The sequence below is a fragment of the Amia ocellicauda genome, chromosome 2 (assembly GCF_036373705.1).
Source record: "Amia ocellicauda isolate fAmiCal2 chromosome 2, fAmiCal2.hap1, whole genome shotgun sequence".
Lineage (NCBI taxonomy): Eukaryota > Metazoa > Chordata > Actinopteri > Amiiformes > Amiidae > Amia > Amia ocellicauda.
The window spans coordinates 44,513,507-44,537,888 of NC_089851.1; the positions used below are offsets into that span (position 1 = coordinate 44,513,507).

Consider the following 24,382-nt stretch of genomic DNA (forward strand, 5'->3'; position numbering starts at 1 on the left):
TTCCTTTAGTAACATATATATATATATATATATATATATATATATATATATATATGTATTAAATATGTTAAGCATTGTATAGCGTTCAAAATGTTAGTTATAATTATATGTACCTTGAATTTGCCTTTCATTGTAATTCATTATTTAGCTATTTCATTAACCTAGCTCCAGTAGTAGCCTACTTTAATACATTGTATGAAAGTGGACTTACATTTTACTATAAATAATGTGTATGGAGCAATATTAACAAACTCTGCAATTAAATTAATAAATGAAAAAGTCACAGTTAAAAAACGCTTGGAGTTCAACAGGGCACTTTGCATTTCCATCCTTCACGTCCAGGTTGTTTTCAATAAAAATGGCTGACATGGTTGTAGTAATAATCTACGTAGTCTATTAATAGACAATAGTTATTCCCATATTTAAACAATGAGGTGTGATCCGTAACTGACACAAATGGAAATTGGCAGGTTATCTGTCCCGGCGGCATAAATCTCACCTCGGCTGTGATGGGTCTCTTTCTTAGGGATGTCTCAGAAACAGCAGTCTCTTGTCAGTGGTGCGGTAATTGTTAATTTGTTTCTGATAAAGTGTTAGGGTTAATAGGGTTAATCTATTATTAATAACAATTTTAAACATACGGGTGGTTCTTGTTACGCCCGTCTTCGTGCCCCCAACAGCGGCGCAGAGGGACGAGTCTTCCCGCGTCTGCGCAGAGAGGAGGGCGGGGCGCGGCAGCGGCGGGGCTGCGTCGCGGAGTTGACATGAACCTGACCGTAGCTGGTGGTACCATAAGAGATCAGTACAGTTTTAAACTAGCTCACTTTTAAAATGTATATAGGCTATTTATTAATATTTGGGCAGATGCACACCTTTCGAATCCATTATGAAAAGCTAAAATAATATAAAGTTATGAAATAAATTAAAACCGAAAACATCCTCGGGGCAGGGCAGTGGTTGAAAGTGATGTTGCAGGACCACTCGTGTGCGAGCAGTGCACGCGTGAGTATGGACACATTTAAATGGCTTTTTAACAAAACACACAATTGCGAGGCATGAAATAGCTGTGGGGGGTATTATAAGTCTCCTGCATTTCCAAATGTACAGCTGCTATCGGCTCGGGTCTGTGGGGCGGGGCGCGTTGCGTGACAGACCGCGCGCGCTTGCGTGCGAGCCCAGCGCGCGCCGGTTAACTCTCGCCCCCCGCGCTCAGCGCTTCCAAAGCCCGCGTCACATGTGAGCGGCAGGCACAGCAGCCAATTAGAGCCCAGCCCCGCTGAGCGCTCAACATGTCTCAGCCAATAGCGGGGCGCAAGAGAGACGCGCGGGGCGGGACACCGCTGCCGTGGTGCCAGGCAATGCGAGGAAGTCGGGAGTTGCCGAGAAAAGAGTTTCCTAACTTCAGGTAGAAATACTAAAAATGGGAGAAAAAAAGCAAAGCGACAAGCAAGTGCCTTACTACCGTTTAAAGGAAGTGGAGGAGCACAATTCTTCCAAGAGCACCTGGATTATTCTTCACCATAAGATTTACGACGTCACTAAATTTCTCGAAGAGGTGAGGACAGGACCAGTGCCGACGCTTTGACCCGGCGCTTAGCTACGTGCGTTGCATTTATTTGTCAAATAACAGATATGCAAAGCGTACCCAGTTACATTATTCCATATCAGTGATAATAACAGTGTGGATTTTTGATTGTATTAACTGGTCGCCTTGCACAATCCCAATTCAATATTTAAATCAGTTCCTAATGCTGGTAAACGTTTATCCTGTGTTATTATTATTATTATTATTATTATTATTATTATTATTATTATTATTATTATTATTATTTATTTATTAGCAGAATTATACTTACAAAATATTAGCGTGCAGAAGTGTTGTTCTAACTTAGACACTGCTTGTGAAATTAAATTGTGATAAAAATAATAACGCATTGGCGGATTGTGCAGCAAAACGTAAAACACACTTTGTTTAACTGGCTTTCTCGAGAGAACAAAAAGAAAATAAGAAAAGCTATGTTTTAAAACGTTTCATTAACCTATTATCTGTAAGCTAAATTCTCGTTCTCCTATTTCATGTTGTGTTCATTAGAAATAACAGAATTTAGTCAAATCTTCAGTGATCAGGGACGTCCTCAATTCTAGGATACTTACTGGAGTGGTGCTAGTTTCACAAGATACATTTGTTTAAAATAGTTTCCTATTTTACACACCACAGATCGGGTTTGTAGGTCAGTAACAGAGGGTCCTGGACCATAAATTTGTTTTCTTTCATTGTAAAGATATCTGGGTGTTTAATGTGTGTGATTTATAAGTTAACAGGTTGCTTGAAAGTCTCTCTTATTGTATACTAACCGAGATGACATTTCTTGTACAATAAGATACACCTTTCACACGACCTAGTATTAGCCTAATGTATAGAGCAGAAGTTAAATATTGTTTGGTGTTCCATAAAACAGCTTAACTGGACAAGAACTGTATTGTTAATACTGTTGCTCTGTGTTTGTGGCATTTTCTGAGCTGCTGAACACCCTGGTAATGGTTTAATTTGACAGTGAGAGGTTTTACTTCAAGCTGAAGTTCTTTTTCACAGTGGATTAGCCTTGGACTTTCAGACCACTTTCTGTTGATAGTGTTCCCTTTTCAGTGAAGTGAAACATTGACTTGTGTTTCAGGTCATTTACACAGAACAGACCGTTGCCTTGAGTATGTTAGGGGCAAAGGGTTTTCTGGTTTTCCTTACGTAACTGGAGTCATAATTAAGATAAGAAACAGGTGATCTGACTTATTTTATGTCTTCATCAGTTGCTGTTTTAAAGGTGCCTATACATATGGGCTTTGTTTTGTGTGATCTGTCCATATAAGTGCTATGGCAAATTGGGTATAAACACAGGGTCCTACCCACAAACCAGTGGCTCTCAGCCCTGCTCCTGGGGCTGCACTGTCCTGGTTTGTGTTCCAGCTGAGCTCTTGAGTACCAAAACCTTAACTTTGCTTTTAATTTTTTAATTATTTAGCCTACAGAGAAGGCTGAGAATGCAAGTGCCTCAAATAATTGTATTGTATTCAACTAATTGAAATTATTAAAATTATTGTTATTAGCCGATTTAATACATTGGTTAAGGATCTAATTAAGTAATTAGAGTTGCGCTGGAACAAAAACAAGCAGTAGAGTGGGGCCACAGGGACAAGGTTGAGAGTCACAACTCTAAACCATGCAGAAACTGGTCCTGTTCAGAAGTGGACATCCCTGCCCTTGCAACAGAACTACAAACCGTACAAAGAGACAGCAGTGACTCCAGCATAAACACAAATTTAACGACCCAATTTGTACTTGCTTTTCAGTTTAATTGATCTTGATGTAAACAGATAGGCTATATGATCAAATGTTTAACATCATGTTTCTTCTTTCAGTGGATTAGCCTACATATTATACACTGATCAGCCATAAGATTATGACCACCTGCCTAATATTGTGTAGGTCCTAAAACAGCCCTGACCCATTGAGGCATGGACTCCACTAGACCTCTGAAGGTGTGCTGTGGTATCTGGCACCAAGACGTTAGCAGCAGATCCTTTAAGTCCTGTAAGTTGCGAGGTGGGGCCTCCATGGATCAGACTTGTTTGTCCAGCACATCCCACAGATGCTCATTTGGATTGAGATCTGGGGAGTTTGGAGGCCAAGTCAACACCTTGAACTTGTGATTCATCAGACCAGGCCCTCTTCTTCCATGGTCCGTGGTCCAGTTCTGATGCTCACGTGCCCATTGTAGGCGCTTTCGGCAGTGGACAGGGGTCAGCATGGGCACACTGACTGGTCTGCGGCTACGCAGCCGCAAACACAACAAACTGCGATGCACTGTGTGTTCTGACACCTTTCTATCAGAACCAGCATTAACTTTTTCAGCAATTTGAGCTACAGTAGCTCATCTGTTGGATCGGACCACACTGGCCAGCCTTCGCTCCCCACGAGCATCAATGAGCCTTGGCCACCCATGACCCTGTCACTGGTTCACCGCTTTTACTTCCTTTTGATAGGTACTGACCACTGCAAACCGGGAACACCCCACAAGAGCTGCAGTTTTGGAGATGCGAGATTATCAGTGTTATTCACTTCACCTGTCAGTGGTCATAATGTTATGGCTGATCGGTGTATATTGAGTGTTCTGTTAAATATTATTTGTACTATGCCCCAGGGGACATACTTTAAACTGTCTTTACAAATGTTTATCCATGGATAGGCTATTCTTTAATTAATGTGTTAGGGATATTATTGTCATGTCAATGTTAAAGTTTGGCTTTTGATTTATTGGTTGTGCTAATAATTGTTGTTTGTACAGAACAGTTCACTTGAATCTGACCTAGTTTTGCCTGGACATTAGTTCGTAAAAAGTTATTGCTTAAATTAAAATTGTAGAGTATGCTGATTAACTTACTTTTCCAAGCACTTTCTCTGTCTCCCTTTACACCAATATCAGATGATTGGTTGTGATAAATTAGACACTCGTAGGTCTCACCAAGTACATTGTGTGCCCTCCAAATAAATTCACCCATGAAAACTGCATGTAGCCTATATAGTTCACTGTACTTCTGCCATTTCTTGAAGAGTTGCTTTATCACTTCATGAGTAATAGGTAGTTCTTTTCATGCATGCATAGAGTTTTATTGCATAACAGAATAAATCCACTACAATGCAAAACTATGCAATTACATGGATTTTTAATATGCATTAAGTTGGCATTTTCTAAATTCATATTGTTATTTTTGCCTAATTAATACATTGTGTTGCTTTTCATATCTTTCTTCCAAGCTCTGTTTGTGCGAACGAGAGCAGAGGAGAGGGGTTAATTACGTTTGTTTTGGTACTTTCCCCCCGACATTAATGCATTTGTTTGGCTAGGCGGCACTGCATTTAACTGTGGGATACCCTGCAGTTACTCAGTTCTCAGTCAGGCATACACCTTTCATTTTTACAGCTGTTACTCAGGATATTGTCCCCACAAAGCATCTTGGAGTCTGGAGAGGTCAGTGTTAAAATAATGCAGTTCATCACTTAATTGAGCAAATTACGGAGTCCTTGACTGTTGCAAATGCCAGTCCCAGTTTGCTAGTAGTGGCATACCGTGGATTGGAGCCACAGAGTGGGGCAGCACTTTTTAATCTTTTTCTCTTGTACAGAGATTGAGATTGACTGCTAACTTTTTTGCAGGAATACCAAACTTGACCACATTTTCTATTCCTATACTGCCCCTTCTCTTTGGTTTGCCACAGTTTGTCATGCTCTGTGCCCTGCATTCCCTCCCTTAAACAAGTTTAACCCAATTTAAGTGTATCATACCATGGCATTATTTACACTTATAACATGGTTTTCACTGTGGTTGTGCCCTGGTTTTACGTACAGTCGTGTATGTTGGCACACCAGGTAAGCAGTTATCTGTGTTTGTTGTTGTGTTTTTATTGCCAGCCCTGTCCTCAGTTATCTAATTGGCACTTTAGAAAACAAGTCAGTTTTTTTTAAATGACGGCTTCACCCTCACCCCCGCATGATTGAGTAGTGCTAAAGTTATCTGAATATTCATATTGTAATGTTTGATGATTGTTTTATGCTGCTGTGCTGCACTCTGGGTCTAGAAGGAAGCTGAAAAAAACAATGTCCCAATGATCAGCAATGGATGTGTCTCTTGAACACATGGTAAAGAAGCATTTTTCGTACTGTTATCTCCTGTGTTAAATGGAGAAAAGGACCTAATCTTTAATACTTAACATTCTGAAACAATTTTAAAATGTCTTAAAATGCCCTCTTCATAAAGTGGACAAAAGCAAGTAAATTCTTAACAACAACCAAAATAATAATCTCAATATGCCTTTGATATGTAGAGTGGATACTTATTTTTTCATGGTAGTGTCATGGCAGTGCCACACACAGTATATTAATATATTACCAGTCTTAATTATTTTACAAAATGTAAAAGCAGTAGATTGTTTTAAGAAAATATCAATTGGAAAACAAAACGAAGGTACGCTGGGAATGGTTGAGTGCAATTTCAAACAAATCAATATGAAAGAGTTAGTATTAAAAAAAATGCTGTTTATCACCTGTATGAAGTTTTACATCCCAATTTATAATTTGCACTTAAATGTAAACAACCAGACTTTGGGCACTGCAGACAAAAAAGTTTGCCATCCCTGGTTTAGTATAAGAAACAATAGGTTATTATCATAACCCCGGTTCCCTGAATCTCGAGCATCCAGACTTGTTTTTTTCAAAATGTATTTATAATTGTGTTTTGTATATTATATATTATTCTTCTATTTCTTCCATATGTTAGTATAATTCATGTTGACACCTGCACCAAGACAAATTCCTGGTACATCTTGTACGTTGGAGAAGAAAGTATCTGAATCTGAATTATTTGAACACTCCTCCAAAATACGTAAATAAATTCAATAACAGCACTCAGTACTCTCTTTGCAACAACAAACCAATGACAACCCACAAAGTAAGGGGGGTTCCCTTTCAAATCGAAAGACAGCCATTACTTAATGGGAGGAGCCTTCTGACCAGCCAATCATTGAAAGCATGTAACAAAGCTGCCCAATAGGGGGCCCTGCTGGCAGGAGGAAGACCCGCCCCCGGTGAAAAGTCTCCTTTTGACTGCAGCTCCTTGCCATTTCTTCATCAGGAAGGTCATCTGGTCAAGCGACTCCTGAAGAGTAATGGCTGTCTTTCTTTTTCAGGGAACCAGGGTTATGATAATAACCTATTGTTCCCTTTCAAATTGAAAGACAGCCTGTACCTAATGGGAAGACTATACCAGAGCTGTCGTGAGTCCTGACACTTATGTGACACTTATAGATTATGTGCAGTACCAAAAAAATGAAATTTTGACTTTAACCCTTTTTACGCACAAAAAACTTGTATTTTTTTATTAATCAAATCCTCCATCTTGGGTTTTCTTTACCTAGGGTCATTAAAACGATGTTTTAAAACTTAATAAAAGTTTAAATATTGATAACCACCACATTTATCATAGTACAAGACCCTTGTCTAATGTTTGGCTGTGATAGTTGATACATTTTTATCGATTTGTGTGAACTACACATCAAAACATTGTCAAATGGTGCGAGTCCAGTGACCCCCTGAATTCCACCGCCAGAGCCGCCACCATTCATACATACTGAGCAGTGCTGAGCTGCGGCTATGCACTGTGTGCGCATCGGCACCATGCCGCTGGAAGCGTGGACTTTAACATAGTAGTAATGCAATACAAATACTAATTTATATAACACAATAAAACGTTCCTACAGTATAGTCATTAAATTAGACGATAAAGTAAAATATATGTAATATTATATTCAGTGCATAGATATTTATTTTCAGTTAAGTAAAATCCCTCTCGCAACTGGCACTGGTTTTTGGAGCGGACTGCAGCTTACTGTGCAGCTCTGCTGCTACCTCAGCATACCGCCCATGTTCTAGGTCAGGGCTTCCCAATGGCTGGTGATGGAGGGCCAATTTACAGAGGTTACATGGGATGGGGGGGCCACATGTGTAATTTGTAGCAGAAAATGTTCAGAAAGTGTAAAAATACAGTAAAGGTTCAGAAAAGGGGGGGTTGAAGGTTTGCTTTGGGAACCCTTGATCTAGGTGATCGGCTAACATCCTGCAACACACTTTAACAAGACTGCCTAGAATTAACTCCACTATCTGCACAGTCATGCTGTTAAAATCTGCAATTGTCTCCTCTGTAAGTTTCTGAAGGACAGGCTACACCATCACTTCTACATCATCAAACAATTGAACCTCTCCTATAACAAATCTCTGGCCGTCTGACTGCCATGCCTTCAGTTTGCGGACAAGTTCCTGATATCTGTCATTCATCTCAAGAACATGCTCCTTTCCTTGACAAAACTCTCAAAAGAGGCTCTGTCACAATTTTACAAATGAATCCAAGTGCCCTACTTCCTGCCAAGTATTGTCTAACATTTAGATCAGCAAAAACAGCTCCACCAATTTGTTTTCATGCTGAATTCCAGCAAATCAGAGTACAGGTAAAAAACCCAGCTGTATTGAAAAACGTAATATTGATTCTGTTACATTTGAATGGTACCAGTGGCACAAATTCAGATTTATCCTTGCCGAACAGAACTGTCTTTAATTGCACTGGTTTTCCACTTTTTTCACAGCCTCTTTCCTGCACTACCTTGTATACAATGCTGATCAATCTAACTGTCCCGCTTTCTCCTACTGTTTTGTGTACCCAATGTAAGCACAAACGAACTACTTTGTCTCCACCAAAAATGTATCTCTCTCAGATAGAAGTGTTACATCAGCCTGGTTGGCCAAACCATAAACTAAATGCAATCCACAGAAAAGCTAATTTACAAATCTTAAGTTTAGCCTTATCAGCCTCACTGTGCTGTTCAAAGTCATCCACCATCTCTGGAAGAATATCAGATCTGTACTGAGACAAAATGTAATTGATTTTTCTCTCAGTTGCAGCTCTGTCCCCCACAAGATTTGTAATTGTTGTGATAATTTCACTCACAAAAATGTACATTCAAGTCACACACCCCACTTCTGACTATGTCCTGAACCATTTCTCTGACAGTATCAAATATACACTGAGCAGAGCCTGAAGTCTGTTCCCTGAGTCCTAAATGCATCCTTGTACCATACTTAAATAATTCTTGACCTATTGTTGTTGTCCCATCTATGCAGAGAGTCCAATCATTTTTCTTTCTGTGTCTATTCGGTCTCTTTCATCTGCCAGAGTTTTACATTCTGAGGTCAAGTCGTTCACTTTCCTCATCTCTTTTCGTATCCTGTAAACTACAGAATCCACATTTTGCAAATTAAGCAAATGGCTTTTCGAGTTTCCTGCACCTGTATCTGAAGCCTCGCCATCTCCAGAGTCATGCACGATTCTTGCAAACGGCACTGTGAATCCTGCCACCTCTAATTCTGCTCTTCTACTGAATGTTGTCTTTCTATACATCGCTTCCAATGTCTTTACATACTTTAATAGCTCACAGCAACCACCCGTATCAAGTATATTTTGTAAGTTGCCCTGGATATGGGCGTCTGCCAAGAAATAAATAGTAATACACGCGTGCTTGGGTTTGGTTTTCAACAAAACGTTAAATAAAAGAAGGGAAATCCACAACTAGGATTCAGTTTATTAGTTTCCTGTCTGTCATATACATTAATTAATTTTTCATCATAATATGGGCAATAATAAAAATGTACACTTCAAATGACTCTTAGTCATATGCAACAACAACAAAAAGCATGCATTGACACTTTAATTAAAAGAGTAAATAAGAAACACAACATTAAGATTCCAGTCAAACCTGCGGGTCATCATTGCTTATTATAGAATGTAATGTTGGAATACGCACGCGCTCCTGCTGCTGAAGGGAAATGTGTTCGAATATATATTTTCCACAGAAATATACGGTGTATGTTGTATTTAAAACCTTGCGAATTACATCAAAAAGTTTGGCTTAGGTCTGTATAAAAATAGAAAGTAGAGGGGTACAGCCACCTCTCAGTTGTGTGGTGACCTCTCATTTGAGGTTCAGACTAGCAGCACACGTGTTAAAGTAAACAAACCAATTTTTTTCTAACTTCCTGACTTCGGGTACAAATAGGCTCTTAATATGCAATTCGTGGGGATGTAACCTATCAAATGACACCTTCATTACAGTACAGGTGTGTGCGTGAAACCACCATTTGGGCTTGAGCTTTTAGACAAGGGGAGGAACCGAAAATCTCGGTGCCGCTGCGCCCTGAGAGGTGCTGCTCCCTGCCACTCAATAGGAGAGGCTGGCTTTTCACATCGGTGTTTAGAGAAAAAAGGCTTTAGTTTTGACACACAGTTTATGTTTACTGTATTTGATAGGTTTTGTATTACTAATCTATGTAGTATTTTGCTTGGATGGTTCTTTTAATTTTCCTTAAAAGTAATTGTAAAACGGCACATGTAAATGCTTGTAACCTCTTCACGGAGAGCTTCTACACTCTGTGATAAACACTGTTAGGGAACGTTCGACCTCCCTACTCCTTGTCCTTGTCAACCACAGATGGCGTCTGGCTATAACCATGGCTGTGAGGGACCTCCCCATGGCCTTTGCCCCATCTCGTAGTAAGTCTGTCATGTAGGCATTCACCAGCTCCGGCTCCTCCACATCTGCCATAGACTGGTGCTCCCTCAGGTGTCCCGTCAGGTGACCCATGTACAGGATCTGTATGGCCTGTGTGTTATTAGTCCGGACTGCTGACGTCTTCACAGAATAGGCCTTCTTCAGCATGCCGTCCGTGGTCCTGCATTGCTTATTAGGGCAAAGCGGGTCTTTGCCTAATAGCACATTCTCCTGCACCAGCCTGGACACCAAGTCCCCTATCGGTGGGAAAGATCACAGTCCCTTCTGTTCCACCCCCGCCGTTGCATACATGGCATCGGCCTGCCTAGAAGTCGCAGGAGCAGATACTGGCTGGCTCCACATGGATTGCACAATGTCCACGTAATCATCAAGGAGGGGAAGGGTCTCCGCAGGTTTAGTGGTTTTCTTAACCGATTTTTCGGAACCTCTTCCTGGGGGCACCATGGGACATTCACTGCCATAGCTGCATGTCTCAGCAAGGGCTTGAACTCCATGGACGGCCGTTGAAAGTGCTCAGACACCGAACTCGCTGCCTCAGTCTCTTCTGTGAAAGATGGAGGAACCAAGAGCACAACGCCACATGGGACAGCGCTTCTTCCGGTGGCGGCAGCTGAGGGGGGAGGTGGGCGTCCTCTTCCAGTGGAAGTCACGCCCACACAGTGTTTAGCAACTGCTGCTGGGAGTCCAGCCGACGCCTCATTTCCCCAATCTGCCTGAGCAGTGTTGCAGTCCCTTCCGATTCATGTCTCCTGTGGCGTGGTGGAGTCCACAGAGTAGAGCGTCTAGATGACCTGGAGTGGGATTGTCTCGCTCTCTGGGACCTTCATCTCTCCTCCCGGGTCTTATTAGATCTAAGTAGATCGACAGCTTGTGTGACAGATGGACTTCCCCAAACTCCTCAGCACTGATACTGTCCCCCTCGATGTTTATGTCAAGGTTGTCAACGTTGAGGTCCAAGAGGTCTACACGGGTGTCCAGAGGTCAAGCAAGGGTCGATGCGATGACATCGTGGTCGAGAGGTCGATGGATGTGGTTGAGCGGTCGACAAAGTTGGTCGAGGTCGACAAGGGATGGACGAGGGGTGGAATTCCAAGATCGATGTCGACAGAGAGGTCGAGAGATTGACAGAGTTGGTCGATATCGACAGAAAGGTCGAGGGATCAATAGAATTTGTCGAGGTCGATGTGTTGGTTGAGGTCCACAGTATTGGTTTGTCGAGCGCCGTTCTTGATGTGTCGAGCGGCTTAAAGTCCACTGACGGAGGTCGAGACAATCCAGATAAGATAGAGCGGAATGGTCTGCCAACCAGCCGCGGGGGAGGCTGCTCTAGCAGAGTAGTCTCCTTCCTCTTTCCTCTCCTTACATCACTCGAATCTGTAAAAGAAGAACAGATGGTACAGGAAGTAAAATCATGCAACAGATCTTAGTGGAGGGACCGAGGCTGGCTCCGACGAGACTCCCACCGCACACTGACCTCCGAAGAGAAGCAATATTAATTAAAAGGACTGTAGTCTGAGCTATGAAGATAACGTAGAGGATTAGCAAAAATTAAACCGAACTCCGAAGAGTAGGTGAGCACACTTCTCAAAACTTCATGGCGATCGCAAGTGAAAATGTAATAAAGCACTATCACTGACAAGGTGAAAGAAGAAATGTCAGGGAGCTGCAGTCAAGAGGAGACTTCACAGACGACAGGGGCGGGTCTTCCTCCTGCCAGCAGGGCCCCTATTGGGCAGCTTTAGTACATACTTTCAATGATTGGCAGGTCAGAAAGCTCTTTCAATTAAATAGTGGCTGTATTTCGATTTGAAAGGGAACTGGCTGTTATAAAGCTTTGGATACATTAGAATAATTTCCCAAATAAGTCGGCAGTTGGAGGCTGCAGCCCTCTTTCTCAGCAGGTTGCTGAATGCAGTAGAGTGCTCCAGTGCACGTGGACACTAATTACTCCTGCTGGGAGACTGCGTGTTGTTTTCAGACATCTGAAGTCGCAGCAAGCTCGGGAACAAAATGTACAATAATAGGAACAAGAAAGTGACATATTTCATTCCCAAATTGGCATAGCTCACAATACAACACAAATAACGAATACAAAATAAATAAAAATCCTTTTTGGCGAAGACAAGCCTGTTTGTGTAGGGCCTTTGTGTCTTTGGTTATTCATGTTTATATGCTCTGGTCGGTACAACAAATGCAACCGAGATCAGTAATGAAAGACTGTAGACCGGTAGATCGCCACTTGAGCGTGAGACTCCTGTATTGTATAGGGCAGGCAGGATTATGCATTATATTTGATTTATTATGTATTTAAACAACCGGTCAAAATAACCGGTAAACATATTTATGTTTGTGTTTATGCAGCTAAAACGCTGAAGGCATATTTAATACATATATTTAGCAAAAGTGATAAATGGGTATATGCAGTGTATTCAGGAACACAGAGTAATTCAAATTGTATTACCCAAAACAGTCAAACTGACCGTCTCTGTGCTTCTAGGATTTAGGAAACCAACCTATTGGAGAGAAGGCTAACTCTTGTTTTTTTTTTTGGCTGCGAATCTAAGCTGTAACAGTTAAGTGAAGATATCACAACCACCCCCGTTGCTCCTAATTACTACCAGCAGTGGGGTCACGCCACCTGTTCATATTCCTCTTATGTGACTCTTCTCTTTCCAGCACCCAGGCGGGGAGGAGGTGCTGCGGGAACAGGCCGGGGGTGATGCCACAGAAAGCTTTGAAGATGTCGGCCATTCCACAGATGCCAAGACATTGACCAACAACTATGTCATAGGGGAAGTACATCCGGTAAGAACTCTGCATCACTCTGAAGCTCACAGTGATGTCCCAAAGCACAAAACAACACTGAGAAAATCACAGTGTAGTGGTAAAAGATTTGCAGGTTTGTCTTCTAGAAGGTCGCTTCGTACTGCAGAGTGGGAACTTGGGTGTGGAAAGCAGCTCTTAAAGAGCCTTATGGTTTGGGGGAGTTTATGACAAGCATGTAGAGGATGTTATTACACTCTGCTGTGCTTGGTAACAACAACATAGGACTCCACAAAGCGACTGCTGTACAGGACTGAGTGTGCTTTGTGTTTTGATGAAGAAAGGAACTGCTAATAAGTAGGGCTGGGCGTATGGCCAAAAATGTTATCACGATTAATAGAAATCATATCAGTCGATATCGATAATTATCACGATAAATGTAAAGTCATTATTTCTTTCCAGTTTAAAGGCTGATTTTTGCTCCTGAGTGAAAGTTGAAGAAACCAGATGGTTAATTGTGGTTTTAAACTATTCTTAATGGTCAGAACATGACAAACACTTGTCCAAACAGTGGATCATTTCACATTTTATGTCGGTAGATATAATCTCAAGTGCTTTGTGGGATCACAAAGAAATTAAGAACATAAGAAAGTTTACAAACGAGAGGAGGCCATTCGCCCCATTGTGCTCTTTGGGTGTTCAATAATAACTGAGTGATCCAAGAATCCTATCCAGTCTGATTTTAAATGTTCCCAAACTTTCAGCTCCAGATTGTGACAACTCTGTGTGAAGAAGTGTCTCCTGTTTTCTGTCTTGAATGCCTTGAAGCCCAATTTCCATTTATTATTATTATTATTATTATTATCATTTAGCTGACGCTCTTATCCAGGGCAACTTACATTTATACAGCTGGACATTTAACTGGAGCAATCTAAAAGTACCTCGCTCAGGGGTACAACAGCACTGCTCCACCCGGGATTTGAACCCACAACCTTCCAGTTATAAGTCCAGAGCCCTAACCACTACTCCACAGTGCTGCACTGTTTGTGTCCTTGGGTGCGTGTGTCCCGCTGATCTGGAAAAGCTCCACTGGTTTGATGTGGTCAATGACTTTCATGACTTGAATCAAGTCCTCACATAGTCTCCTCTGTTCCACGGTGAAAAGGTTCAGTTCCCTCAGTCTCTCAGTAGGACATTCCCTTCAGACCTGGAATAAGTCTGGTTGCTCTCCTCTGAACTGCCTCTAGAGCAGAGATATCTTTCTTGAAGTGTGGAGCCCAGAACTGTCCACAGTATCCAGATGAGCTCTAACTAGCGCATTGTACAGTCTGAACATTACTGCCCTTGTTTTAAATTCTACACTTTTGACAATATACCCAAACATTCTGTTTGCCTTTTTTATTGCTTTCCCCCCACAAATTAGTTTGTTAGCAACATGGAGTGAAATCCACGTACAGAAACGATTACTGCTTACAGTTAATATCTGAGTGTATTGAAAACTTGCCGAGCACAGATTTCACAGGACCCGGTACAGTGCCCTGACTAGTTAAAAATAAACTGAAGGATAATAATCGGATTGGTAGCAGCAGATTTTATTAATATTTTATGAACAACTGGAAGGTGTTTCAGGCTGTTGTCCTGTGAATAGTTTGTAGGTCTGTTGTATAGCAGCCCCGCAGAGACAATCAGTATGAAGGCGAACATGATTTAGTTAACGTGTGCCTATTTACAAGTTAAATGATTGAATGAATGAATGAATAAATAAATAAATACAGCCATAGGTGCCGAAAAAAAAAAAAATAGCGGGGCTCAGCCCCCACTGGAGAAAACTAAGTACTTTATCTGACAGTGGTCGTAGGGTTTTCGGCTTAGTAACTCAGCCCTCCCCCGGAATTTAAAAACTCGGCGCCCATGAATACAGGAGATCTGGTTTTCTGGCTTAATAAATGTGTCCATAAGTCCATAAACGCCATGACTGAAACGTGCACACTTCAGTTAAGTTATAACCTGCTATATTGTAGCTGGATGATTAATAAAACTGTAACTTGCCCTGGTTAAGGATGTCTGCTAAGTAAATTTAAAATAATACGGCAAAAAGTGTTGTTTGCAGTTACAAATCTGTAGTAAGTGTAATGCGTTAAGGGAGTCAAGTTGTGCCATTTAAAATACATATCTACTAGCACATATCTCGATGATTACAATAATAATAATAAATAGCAAATATGTTATTATGTTATTTCTTACAGTAATGTAATGCGTGTCTGAATATAATGTTGTCTATACACGTTTAGCTATTCCTAATGTCTCTTAACAGAAAAGTGTATTAATTACGCTGTCTCCAATCATGTAAAGCATCAGGCTGTATCGCTCGTAGTGTTGTTTTCGGTCTTTGTTTTTAAAACGAAACAAACCAAACCCACAGTCGCTCTGCTCCTCCACAACAAATGAACTTCCGACACGGCCCGGTTTCACAGAGAGCTCTGGCGTAGCGCTGAGACAGGGGTCCAAGGCGCCAGTGTTTCAGTGCATGCTCCTCTCCGCGGGCTACTGTCACTTCTCGGCACATTGCTGCTGCCTCACAGAGGTGAACTGGACTGCTGTACTGAATTATTGACATTATCAAAAATGTATCTAAACGTCTTCATATCGTTATCGAGAGAAGTAATTACCGCGATAATTATTGATATCGATTTATCGCCCAGCCCTACTAATAAGTGCTCCTGAAAAGGCTTGCTGACGAAATTAAATAAAATACGTAAATGCGCATCTGCAATCAAGGTTTTGTGTAGTGGGCAGGTAGCTAGATAGATTAGACCGACAGATAAATTGGTAGATGGATAAATAGACAGGTAGAGAAATTGACTTATATACACACACCCATGCTAGACCATGGCCCTGGAGAGCCACAGTGCCATCTGTGTATTTTGTTTTACCCAAATGGTTACACTGCCTAACTGAGCCAAGTGCTTGGCTTAATTTATCAAACATTCCCTGTGTTCAAGGTGTCTGGTGACTGAAGTTTGACAGAGACCTGGAAAACCCTCCAGGATGGTGGCTCTCTGGAAACAGGATTGGCCAACTAGAGGCTGCAGTAACTGTCCCTGCATCTGCCTTTCACTTCCTAATTTACTCACTTCTGTATTATACAGTGCATCCGGAAAGTATTCACAGCACTTCACTTTTTCCACATTTTGTTATGTTACAGCCTTATTCCAAAATGGATTAAATTCATTATTTTTCTCAAAATTCTACAAACAATACCCCATAATGACAACGTGAAAGAAGTTTGTTTGAAATCTTTGCAAATTTATTAAAAATAAAAAACAAAAAAGTACATATACATAAATATTCACAGCCTTTGCTCAATACTTTGTTGAAGCACCTTTGGAACCGATTACAGCCTCAAGTCTTTTTGAGTATGATGCTACAAGCTTGGCACACCTATTTTTGGGCAGTTTCTCCCATTCTTCTTTGCAGGACCTCTCAAGCTCCATCAGGTTGGATGGGGAGCGTCGGTGCACAGCCATTTTCAGATCTCTCCAGAGATGTTCAATCGGGTTCAAGTCTGGGCTCTGGCTGGGCCACTCAAGGACATTCACAGAGTTGTCCTGTAGCCACTCCACTCCTGTTATCTTGGCTGTGTGCTTAGGGTCGTTGTCCTGTTGGAAGATGAACCTTTGCCCCAGTCTGAGGTTGAGAGTGCTCTGGAGCAGGTTTTCATCAAGGATGTCTCTGTACATTGCTGCATTCATCTTTCCCTCGATCCTGACTAGTCTTCCAGTTCCTGTCGCTGAAAAACATCCCCACAGCATGATGCTGCCACCACCATGCTTCACTGTAGGGATGGTATTGGCCAGGTGATGAGTGGTGCTTTGTTTCCTCCAGACATGAGTTCAATCTTTGTTTCATCAGACCAGAGAATTTTGTTTCTCATGGTCTGAGAGTCCTTCAGGTGCCTTTTGGCAAACTCCATGTGGGCCATCATGTGCCTTTTACTGAGGAGTGGCTTCCATCTGGCCACTCTAGCATACAGGCCTGATTGGTGGAGTGCTGCAGAGATGGTTGTTCTTCTGGAAGGTTCTCCTCTCTCCACAGAGACACGCTGGAGCTCTGTCAGAGTGACCATCGGGTTCTTGGTCACCTCCCTGACTAAGGACCTTCTCCCCCGATCGCTCAGTTTGGCTGGGCGGCCAGCTCTTGGAAGAGTCCTGGTGGTTCCAAACTTCTTCCATTTACGGATGATAGAGGCCACTGTGCTCATTGGCACCTTCAATGCTGCAGAAATGTTTCTGTACCCTTCCCCAGATCTGTGCCTCGATACAATCCTGTCTCGAAGGTCGAAGGAGGTATTGTTTGTAGAATTTTGAGGAAAATAATGAATTGAATCCATTTTGGAATAAGGCTGTAACATAACAAAATGTGGAAAAAGTGAAGCACTGTGAATACTTTCCGGATGCACTGTAAGCTTCATAGGAAGAGCTACATTGTCGAGTCAGTTTTTTCTATCGCAGATCAATAGTTCACATGAACGTATTCAAAGTAAATGGGAACCATTCTTAAATAGGGATTCAGTTCCATGTGCGACTGTGATGGGCTCAACCCTGCAGGCACTGAAAGCAAGAGCCCACTGCACGGTGAGGTTTTCACATTTCACTTAATTTGCAGTTGATTTCTGTTACAGTCCAGCATACAGGTGAATTAATTCATTGACCAGACAGCATTCTGTCCATATTGTATTGACAGTCACAGTGAGTCTAACAGGTACATCACCATACCGCCTTCATAGATTCATCCTAGGTGCCCTGAGTCGACACAGGTGCTCTCTGCTTTACTGTCTTGTACAGTTTATAGGCAGTCATGACATCATGCCACAGTGCCGATAAGAAAGCAGAAAGGAATTAAGGCATTTCTTTCTCTCTTTCTCGTTGTCTGGTTAAATCCTCCATGGATCCCCTCACTTCTCCCATTGTGCACCACATCTGGGAGGTGGTCCACTCCAGATGTTAAAGAGAAGCCCCCTCCCCCTACTAAACACAGGTGTCCTGATTGCAGATTCATTTTAAAAAGAAAGAGGCATGCCAAGAAATGAAGCAGCAGAATGTAGCTTTTGGCAGCCCGCTCCAATCCCCATGCGGGTCTGATTTTAGCTGGGTTTTGTGGGCTGTGGAAACATGACCTAAATTTCACCCTTTGGTGGACAAGTCTAAGGGACAGCAGTGGGAATGAAATATGGAAAGGCTGCCAGTAGAAACATAGGCCTATCTTTCCTAGGGGAAAAGAGTTTGTAAATTTCTGGGGTTTAAAGGGGTTTTGTAAACACTCCACTTGATTTAGAAACTGGATTCAGAAGTGAGAATATTCTGGCAGAATCAGTTCTGGATTCAGAATCAGTGATATGTTATGCTTTAGAACATTTATGTGTAGCATTTGTCATATGAAGACATCTAAAAAAAGTGTGTGTGTGTAAACTGGACCTGACACATTTTCTGGTGTGAAGATTTAATTTGATGAAAAAAGTGATCTGTGCTTACTGAAGGAATCGTTCCTAGGCACACTACTCACTTCTCGTGCCTCTCTTCAATTTCTGCTAGTTGTGTTTACATTGTGTACAGTGCTGAGCCTGATAGAGATCTTCTAAATGGCTTCTAAATGTAATCAGCAAAGTAAGAGGCCTGATATCATGTGGAAACAGGCCGGTTCACATGTGGTAATCGTGGCTCTTTGTTTTTTCTCTTGTGTTCTTAGGAAGACCGGCCTAAACTCCAGAAGCCACCAGTAAGTAAAACTGGCTGATACGTTTTCTTTGTGTTTATTGTCCCTTTTGAGATCTGACAACAACAGATGTGATTGCCAAAGAGGGTGAAATAACAGGTTTGTTTGTAGGGTGATTTCTAAAACTTAATTCATTTAATTAACGCCTTTCAAGGGGCTTTGGTGTATCCACTTTCGGCACATTTATAAATACAAAAGGAGTGATCCAGTTACAGAAACCAGGCTTCAAATATCACTTTTTGCAGGCAGCTTCTTATTTTGACCATTCTGGAAAATCATGTTGGGCTTTAGTTTTGGCAGGGGAGACATTAACCAGGTCACTTTTGATCCCAAAAACTGTTTATGTGGAAAAACAAAGGCTATTGATTGCCTCCATCGTCTCTCGTTGAGTTTGCACTTTTACACTTTTACACTTTGGCATGTACAAAGAGAAAAAATTCTAAACTTGAAAAGGCTTTGAAACAAAACTACTTGTTACATAAAGTAATGATTGAATTTCCCTTTTACTGTGTGGGGGCGATCAAAAAAATAATAAAAAAAAAATAATAATAAAAAAAATATATATATATACACACACACAGTGCAGTCATGTTCGATTGAACTAATAGGGCTGTTGAGCTGTTAAAAACTCATGACTTTTGTCTCTCTGATCACAGATCACACCGTAATATGTACATAATGTCATAAACAAGTTCATAATCCACCGTTAAAAGACTAAACCCTAAATAACTAATGCAGCATAGTACACAGTTAATATAAGCTATATTATTACATTGGTAACCATCAATTGACATAAATAACCATTGCTAATTGTGTGTACCGAACTCAACCAAAACCTTTCCCTTCCTTTTTTAATTTGGATCCTTGGCGCTTCATCTTCGCCATAGTTATTATAGGAGGGATAAGCACTGTGCACAAACATGCACAAAGAATGTGTTTTGTTCCCAGGATCACATGCTACAGCAAATGTTTACATTAGCATATTTTCATAAAAAATATTAAATAACTGACTTTAAACTAACAGGTAGGGAGCGTAAGTGTATTAAAAAACATAATAATCAGAAAACAGGATCTTATGGTACAGCAACCCATATCAGCCCAAGTGTCCACCCCTCTGGGCCTCTTATGAGGGATATCTGTCTGAATCAGTCAAACTGCTTGACCGGTTAGGCTGGTGCTTCTCAGTCCCGATCCCAGTGATCTTGATGTCTTCTGGTTCCCACCCCACCTGAGCCTTCAGGCCCGCCCCAAGCTCTTAACCAAACTATTAGGCTGACAGGTCTCTTGGAAAAGAAACTGAATGCTGGCACTTTGAAAGATCACTTGGTGTTGCAAGATAGGATTCCGGCTCAGGGCCATAGCGCCCTGTTCACACTGCCCCGCCTGCTGTCAGCAGTATTGCACAACACCTCTCTTACCCAGTCTGCTCTGAATATGTCCAGCTCCCTCCCTGACTACTATCTCTGTATGTGAATCAGAAGCACAAAGTGTGTAGAAAGAGCACTTCTGGAGAAGGCTGCTCTCTTGTTTGCTTGTTTAGGGTAATACAAAAAGTTAATGGTGCACAATGCAGCTCCCGGAGACAGAAGTGATTGTATTGTGTATGATTGCGATATATATATACATATATAGCTCACTCAGATAATTTTTATACAGTTAATAATGATTTAAATAAACTAGTGCCGTTTCCATATCATTACGAATAGATTATGAATTCCATCAACATCCACAACAGATATATAGATAGAGTGAAAGTACAGGAAGTGCATTCACAGAAAATAAATCTTATCAATCTGGACGAGTACCAGAATCCGATGCAGTTTCATGTTCTTCTCTTTTTTTTTCTTTGATCTCTGCTGTAGAATTTGTCTTGCAACAAATTGAGATCCTTGGATATTAATCCCCTCAATGACTGCTGGGGACCGAAGGTCCACCCAAGGGGAACAATCACATTATATTAAGTCTTAATCCATAGTTTTGTCCTAAAGAAATAAACCTGAGATGTTAATATAGAGAAATAGCCTCTCACTCTTTTTATGTATACAAATATACACTCACCTAAAGGATTATTAGGAACACCTGTTCAATTTCTCATTAATGCAATTATCTAACCAACCAATCACATGGCAGTTGCTTCAATGCATTTAGGGGTGTGGTCCTGGTCAAGACAATCTCCTGAACTCCAAACTGAATGTCTGAATGGGAAAGAAAGGTGATTTAAGCAATTTTGAGTGTGGCATGGTTGTTGGTGCCAGACGGGCCGGTCTGAGTATTTCACAATCTGCTCAGTTACTGGGATTTTCACGGACAACCATTTCTAGGGTTTACAAAGAATGGTGTGAAAAGGGAAAAACATCCAGTATGCGGCAGTCCTGTGGGCGAAAATGCCTTGTTGATGCTAGAGGTCAGAGGAGAATGGGCCGACTGATTCAAGCTGATAGAAGAGCAACTTTGACTGAAATAACCACTCGTTACAACCGAGGTATGCAGCAAAGCATTTGTGAAGCCACAACACGTACAACCTTGAGGCGGATGGGCTACAACAGCAGAAGACCCCACCGGGTACCACTCATCTCCACTACAAATAGGAAAAAGAGGCTACAATTTGCACAAGCTCACCAAAATTGGACAGTTGAAGACTGGAAAAATGTTGCCTGGTCTGATGAGTCTCGATTTCTGTTGAGACATTCAGATGGTAGAGTCAGAATTTGGCGTAAACAGAATGAGAACATGGATCCATCATGCCTTGTTACCACTGTGCAGGCTGGTGGTGGTGGTGTAATGGTGTGGGGGATGTTTTCTTGGCACACTTTAGGCCCCTTAGTGCCAATTGGGCATCGTTGAAATGCCACGGCCTACCTGAGCATTGTTTCTGACCATGTCCATCCCTTTATGACCACCATGTACCTATCTTCTGATGGCTACTTCCAGCAGGATAATGCACCATGTCACAAAGGTCGAATCATTTCAAATTGGTTTCTTGAACATGACAATGAGTTCACTGTACTAAACTGGCCCCCACAGTCACCAGATCTCAACCCAATAGAGCCTCTTTGGGATGTGGTGGAACGGGAGCTTCGTGCCCTGGATGTGCATCCCACAAATCTCCATCAACTGCAAGATGCTATCATATCAATCCTATCTTTCAGCACCTTGTTGAATCAATGCCACGTAGAATTAAGGCAGTTCTGAAGGCGAAAGGGGGTCAAACACAGTATTAGTATGGTGTTCCTAATAATCCTTTAGGTGAGTGTATTTATAAACAACATAATCCTATGACGAAAAAATATAATTGTGCATTTTTCAAACATACAAAACCTTATTTTTGGCTGTAAATTGGCCAGATTAATTTAACATCTGATTTTCGGTACTATAGCTCGGTCAGACTAGCATCTCAGTTTTACTTCATCCAGAGAAAGTGTTCGATCTAAAGATCAGAATGTGTTCTTAAAGAAACACTTCCTGATTAAATTATCAAAAGTTTAGATCTTTAGAAATTTCAGCCCCCTCGTTCTCTGCTACAGATGTGTTTTATTCTTTTGCAGGAATCACTTGTAACTCCAGTAAATGAGAACTCAAGGTAGGAATATTTCAATATGTCTTAACCCATTACACTCAGCCCCAGTGAGCTATATCTGTGAAGCTATATCTCTTGCACTATTATAGCCATAACTCCTTCAATTTGTATCCAATTTTCACCCAGTTATATATATAGTTAAAATATAAGCATGGTCAATTTGACCAGTTCAGAATAATCTTAGTGAGTACATTATTGCTTTTAAGTTGAGTTAAGAAGGGACAGAAATGGTTTGTGAGTGAAGAGTGTGATTACATTTCAGGAATAATATGTGAAGATTGCTATTAAGATTTTTAATTATTGTAAAACAGCAGGAAATACTAGAACACATACATGGGCTACATGATTTAATGTATGCATGCAGGAAATCAATTGAAATTGAATAGACTAGCATAGGCTTAAAAAATATTAAATCTCTCAGGAATATAATCTAGAACAGTGGTTCCCAGAGTTTTTCCCACTGGCCTCCACACTCTGCTCATTCCTGTCAGACTCCAGTCTCGGAGGGCCACAGGGTCTCCGGGTCTTTGTTCCAGCCCAACTCTCAGCTCCTTAACTGGTCCAATTAAACTATCAACTGGATTAATGAACATGTCTTTAATTATCAGCTATAATAACTGTAACTGAGAGCTCATGTTGGAACAAAACTCAGGAGACCCTGCATCCCTCCCGAGAGAGTGACCCACCCATTCAGGTCATAGGGTCTTTTATTGTTGCTTCGAGCATAAAATGAGTCTGCAGGTTAACATGTGGCAAACAGAAGCAGAGCTTTGCCCATTGTTATAATTCCCTGTTTCCTTTCAGCTGGTGGACAAACTGGGTGATCCCTGCCCTCACTGCTGCCCTGGTCACGGCCCTGTACCGCTTCTACATGGCTGAGGAGTAGACGCTCACAGCATGTTGGCTGCTGTGTAACCACTGCTATTGATCACTGTAATACTGTAGCTGCCTATTTTAGATCCAGCCAGCTCAGCTTTTATAGTACAAAACTTTTAAAGTACAAAAATATTATCGTACCACTTTGATTCAGGTTTTTCATCCTATAATATATATGAAGGCATTATTTTTCCTTAGAGATAGCAAATACTCATTATATATATATATATATATATATATATATATATATATATTAAAATTTAGATTGTGCCTTTAGGCTAGTTCTTATTCACACTGTAATTTATGTAAAAAATACAATTATATTAAGACTCTAATTTGTACACCAATACGGAGCCTGCACCAATATCATTCCGTAGTTTAGCACTGTTTGAAGATGTAACCAAAGACTGTGATGAATAGGTTACCCAGCTTGGTGCGTTATAATTTCCCATCCTGCCACGTTACTGTAATACTTAGTTTTGTTCTAAAATAATAAACTGTGATTTTAATTGGTCAAATATTCTCTCTCTCTTCATTTGTCTCCACACAGTTTTTGATCCATCCATCCATTATCAATAATCATCCTTTATCAATTACCACTTCCTGTACCCACCCTTTATTTTTGATTGTGTTTATTTTACACTTTTGCATCTATACATACACATGTATCCCTGACCCTGAGAGAAAAATAAAAACTTTTAGAAAGGGCGTGAGGTCTTATGAAGCTTTTGAAGCGATTAAACCCGTTTTATTGTCTGTAGACTGGAAGAAAAGTAAAAGGGTCAAAGCTGATGAGATGGATTCTGTCCAAGCCCTAAGAGGAAAGATCACACAACTCGTAACCAAAACATCCAGTCTGGCCTGCTTATATATATATATATATATATATATATATTTCCTCTCCCTCTTCTGTCAGCATCTCAGTGTGGCAATAACCCGGTCAGCATTCACCTTGAGGCCGAGACTATCTCTATCTCTAGTACTGAGTATGTTCAAGACCAGTTAGGAGGGTAGGATGCAATGGTATTGGTATTGGTATTGGTATTGCAATGGTATATCAAAAATACTGACTTGAGTATGGGCCTATACAATTGGACACATGAGTCTATGCCCTGTGATGTTAAAAATAACCTCCCCCACAGAGGGGAACTCACCTATTTTTCCAAGAACCTTCTGGGGCTCATGTAATAAATAAATCTCAGCACAAACACACAAGGCCAAGCTCCC

General features: G+C 41.1%; 1 protein-coding gene across 1 annotated transcript; it reads left to right on the forward strand.

Moving 5' to 3' along the window:
• The first annotated feature begins 1,317 nt into the window (after nucleotides 1-1,317).
• On the forward strand, nucleotides 1,318-23,673 carry cyb5a (cytochrome b5 type A (microsomal)). Its single transcript, XM_066724222.1, has 5 exons — nucleotides 1,318-1,555; nucleotides 12,844-12,972; nucleotides 18,676-18,705; nucleotides 22,248-22,282; nucleotides 23,084-23,673. The coding sequence occupies exons 1-5, from the start codon at nucleotides 1,421-1,423 to the stop codon at nucleotides 23,163-23,165; spliced, it is 411 nt and encodes a 136-aa protein (XP_066580319.1). The 5' UTR covers nucleotides 1,318-1,420; the 3' UTR covers nucleotides 23,166-23,673.
• The last annotated feature ends 709 nt before the right edge of the window (nucleotides 23,674-24,382 follow it).

Bases quoted from the DNA above. Each gene is read 5' to 3' on its own strand.
- cyb5a (XM_066724222.1), top strand. From the start codon at position 1,421: ATGGGAGAAAAAAAGCAAAGCGACAAGCAAGTGCCTTACTACCGTTTA. The intron at 1,556-12,843 runs GTGAGGACAGGA...TTCTCTTTCCAG, and splicing joins TCACTAAATTTCTCGAAGAG to CACCCAGGCGGGGAGGAGGT. The intron at 22,283-23,083 runs GTAGGAATATTT...GTTTCCTTTCAG, and splicing joins CCAGTAAATGAGAACTCAAG to CTGGTGGACAAACTGGGTGA.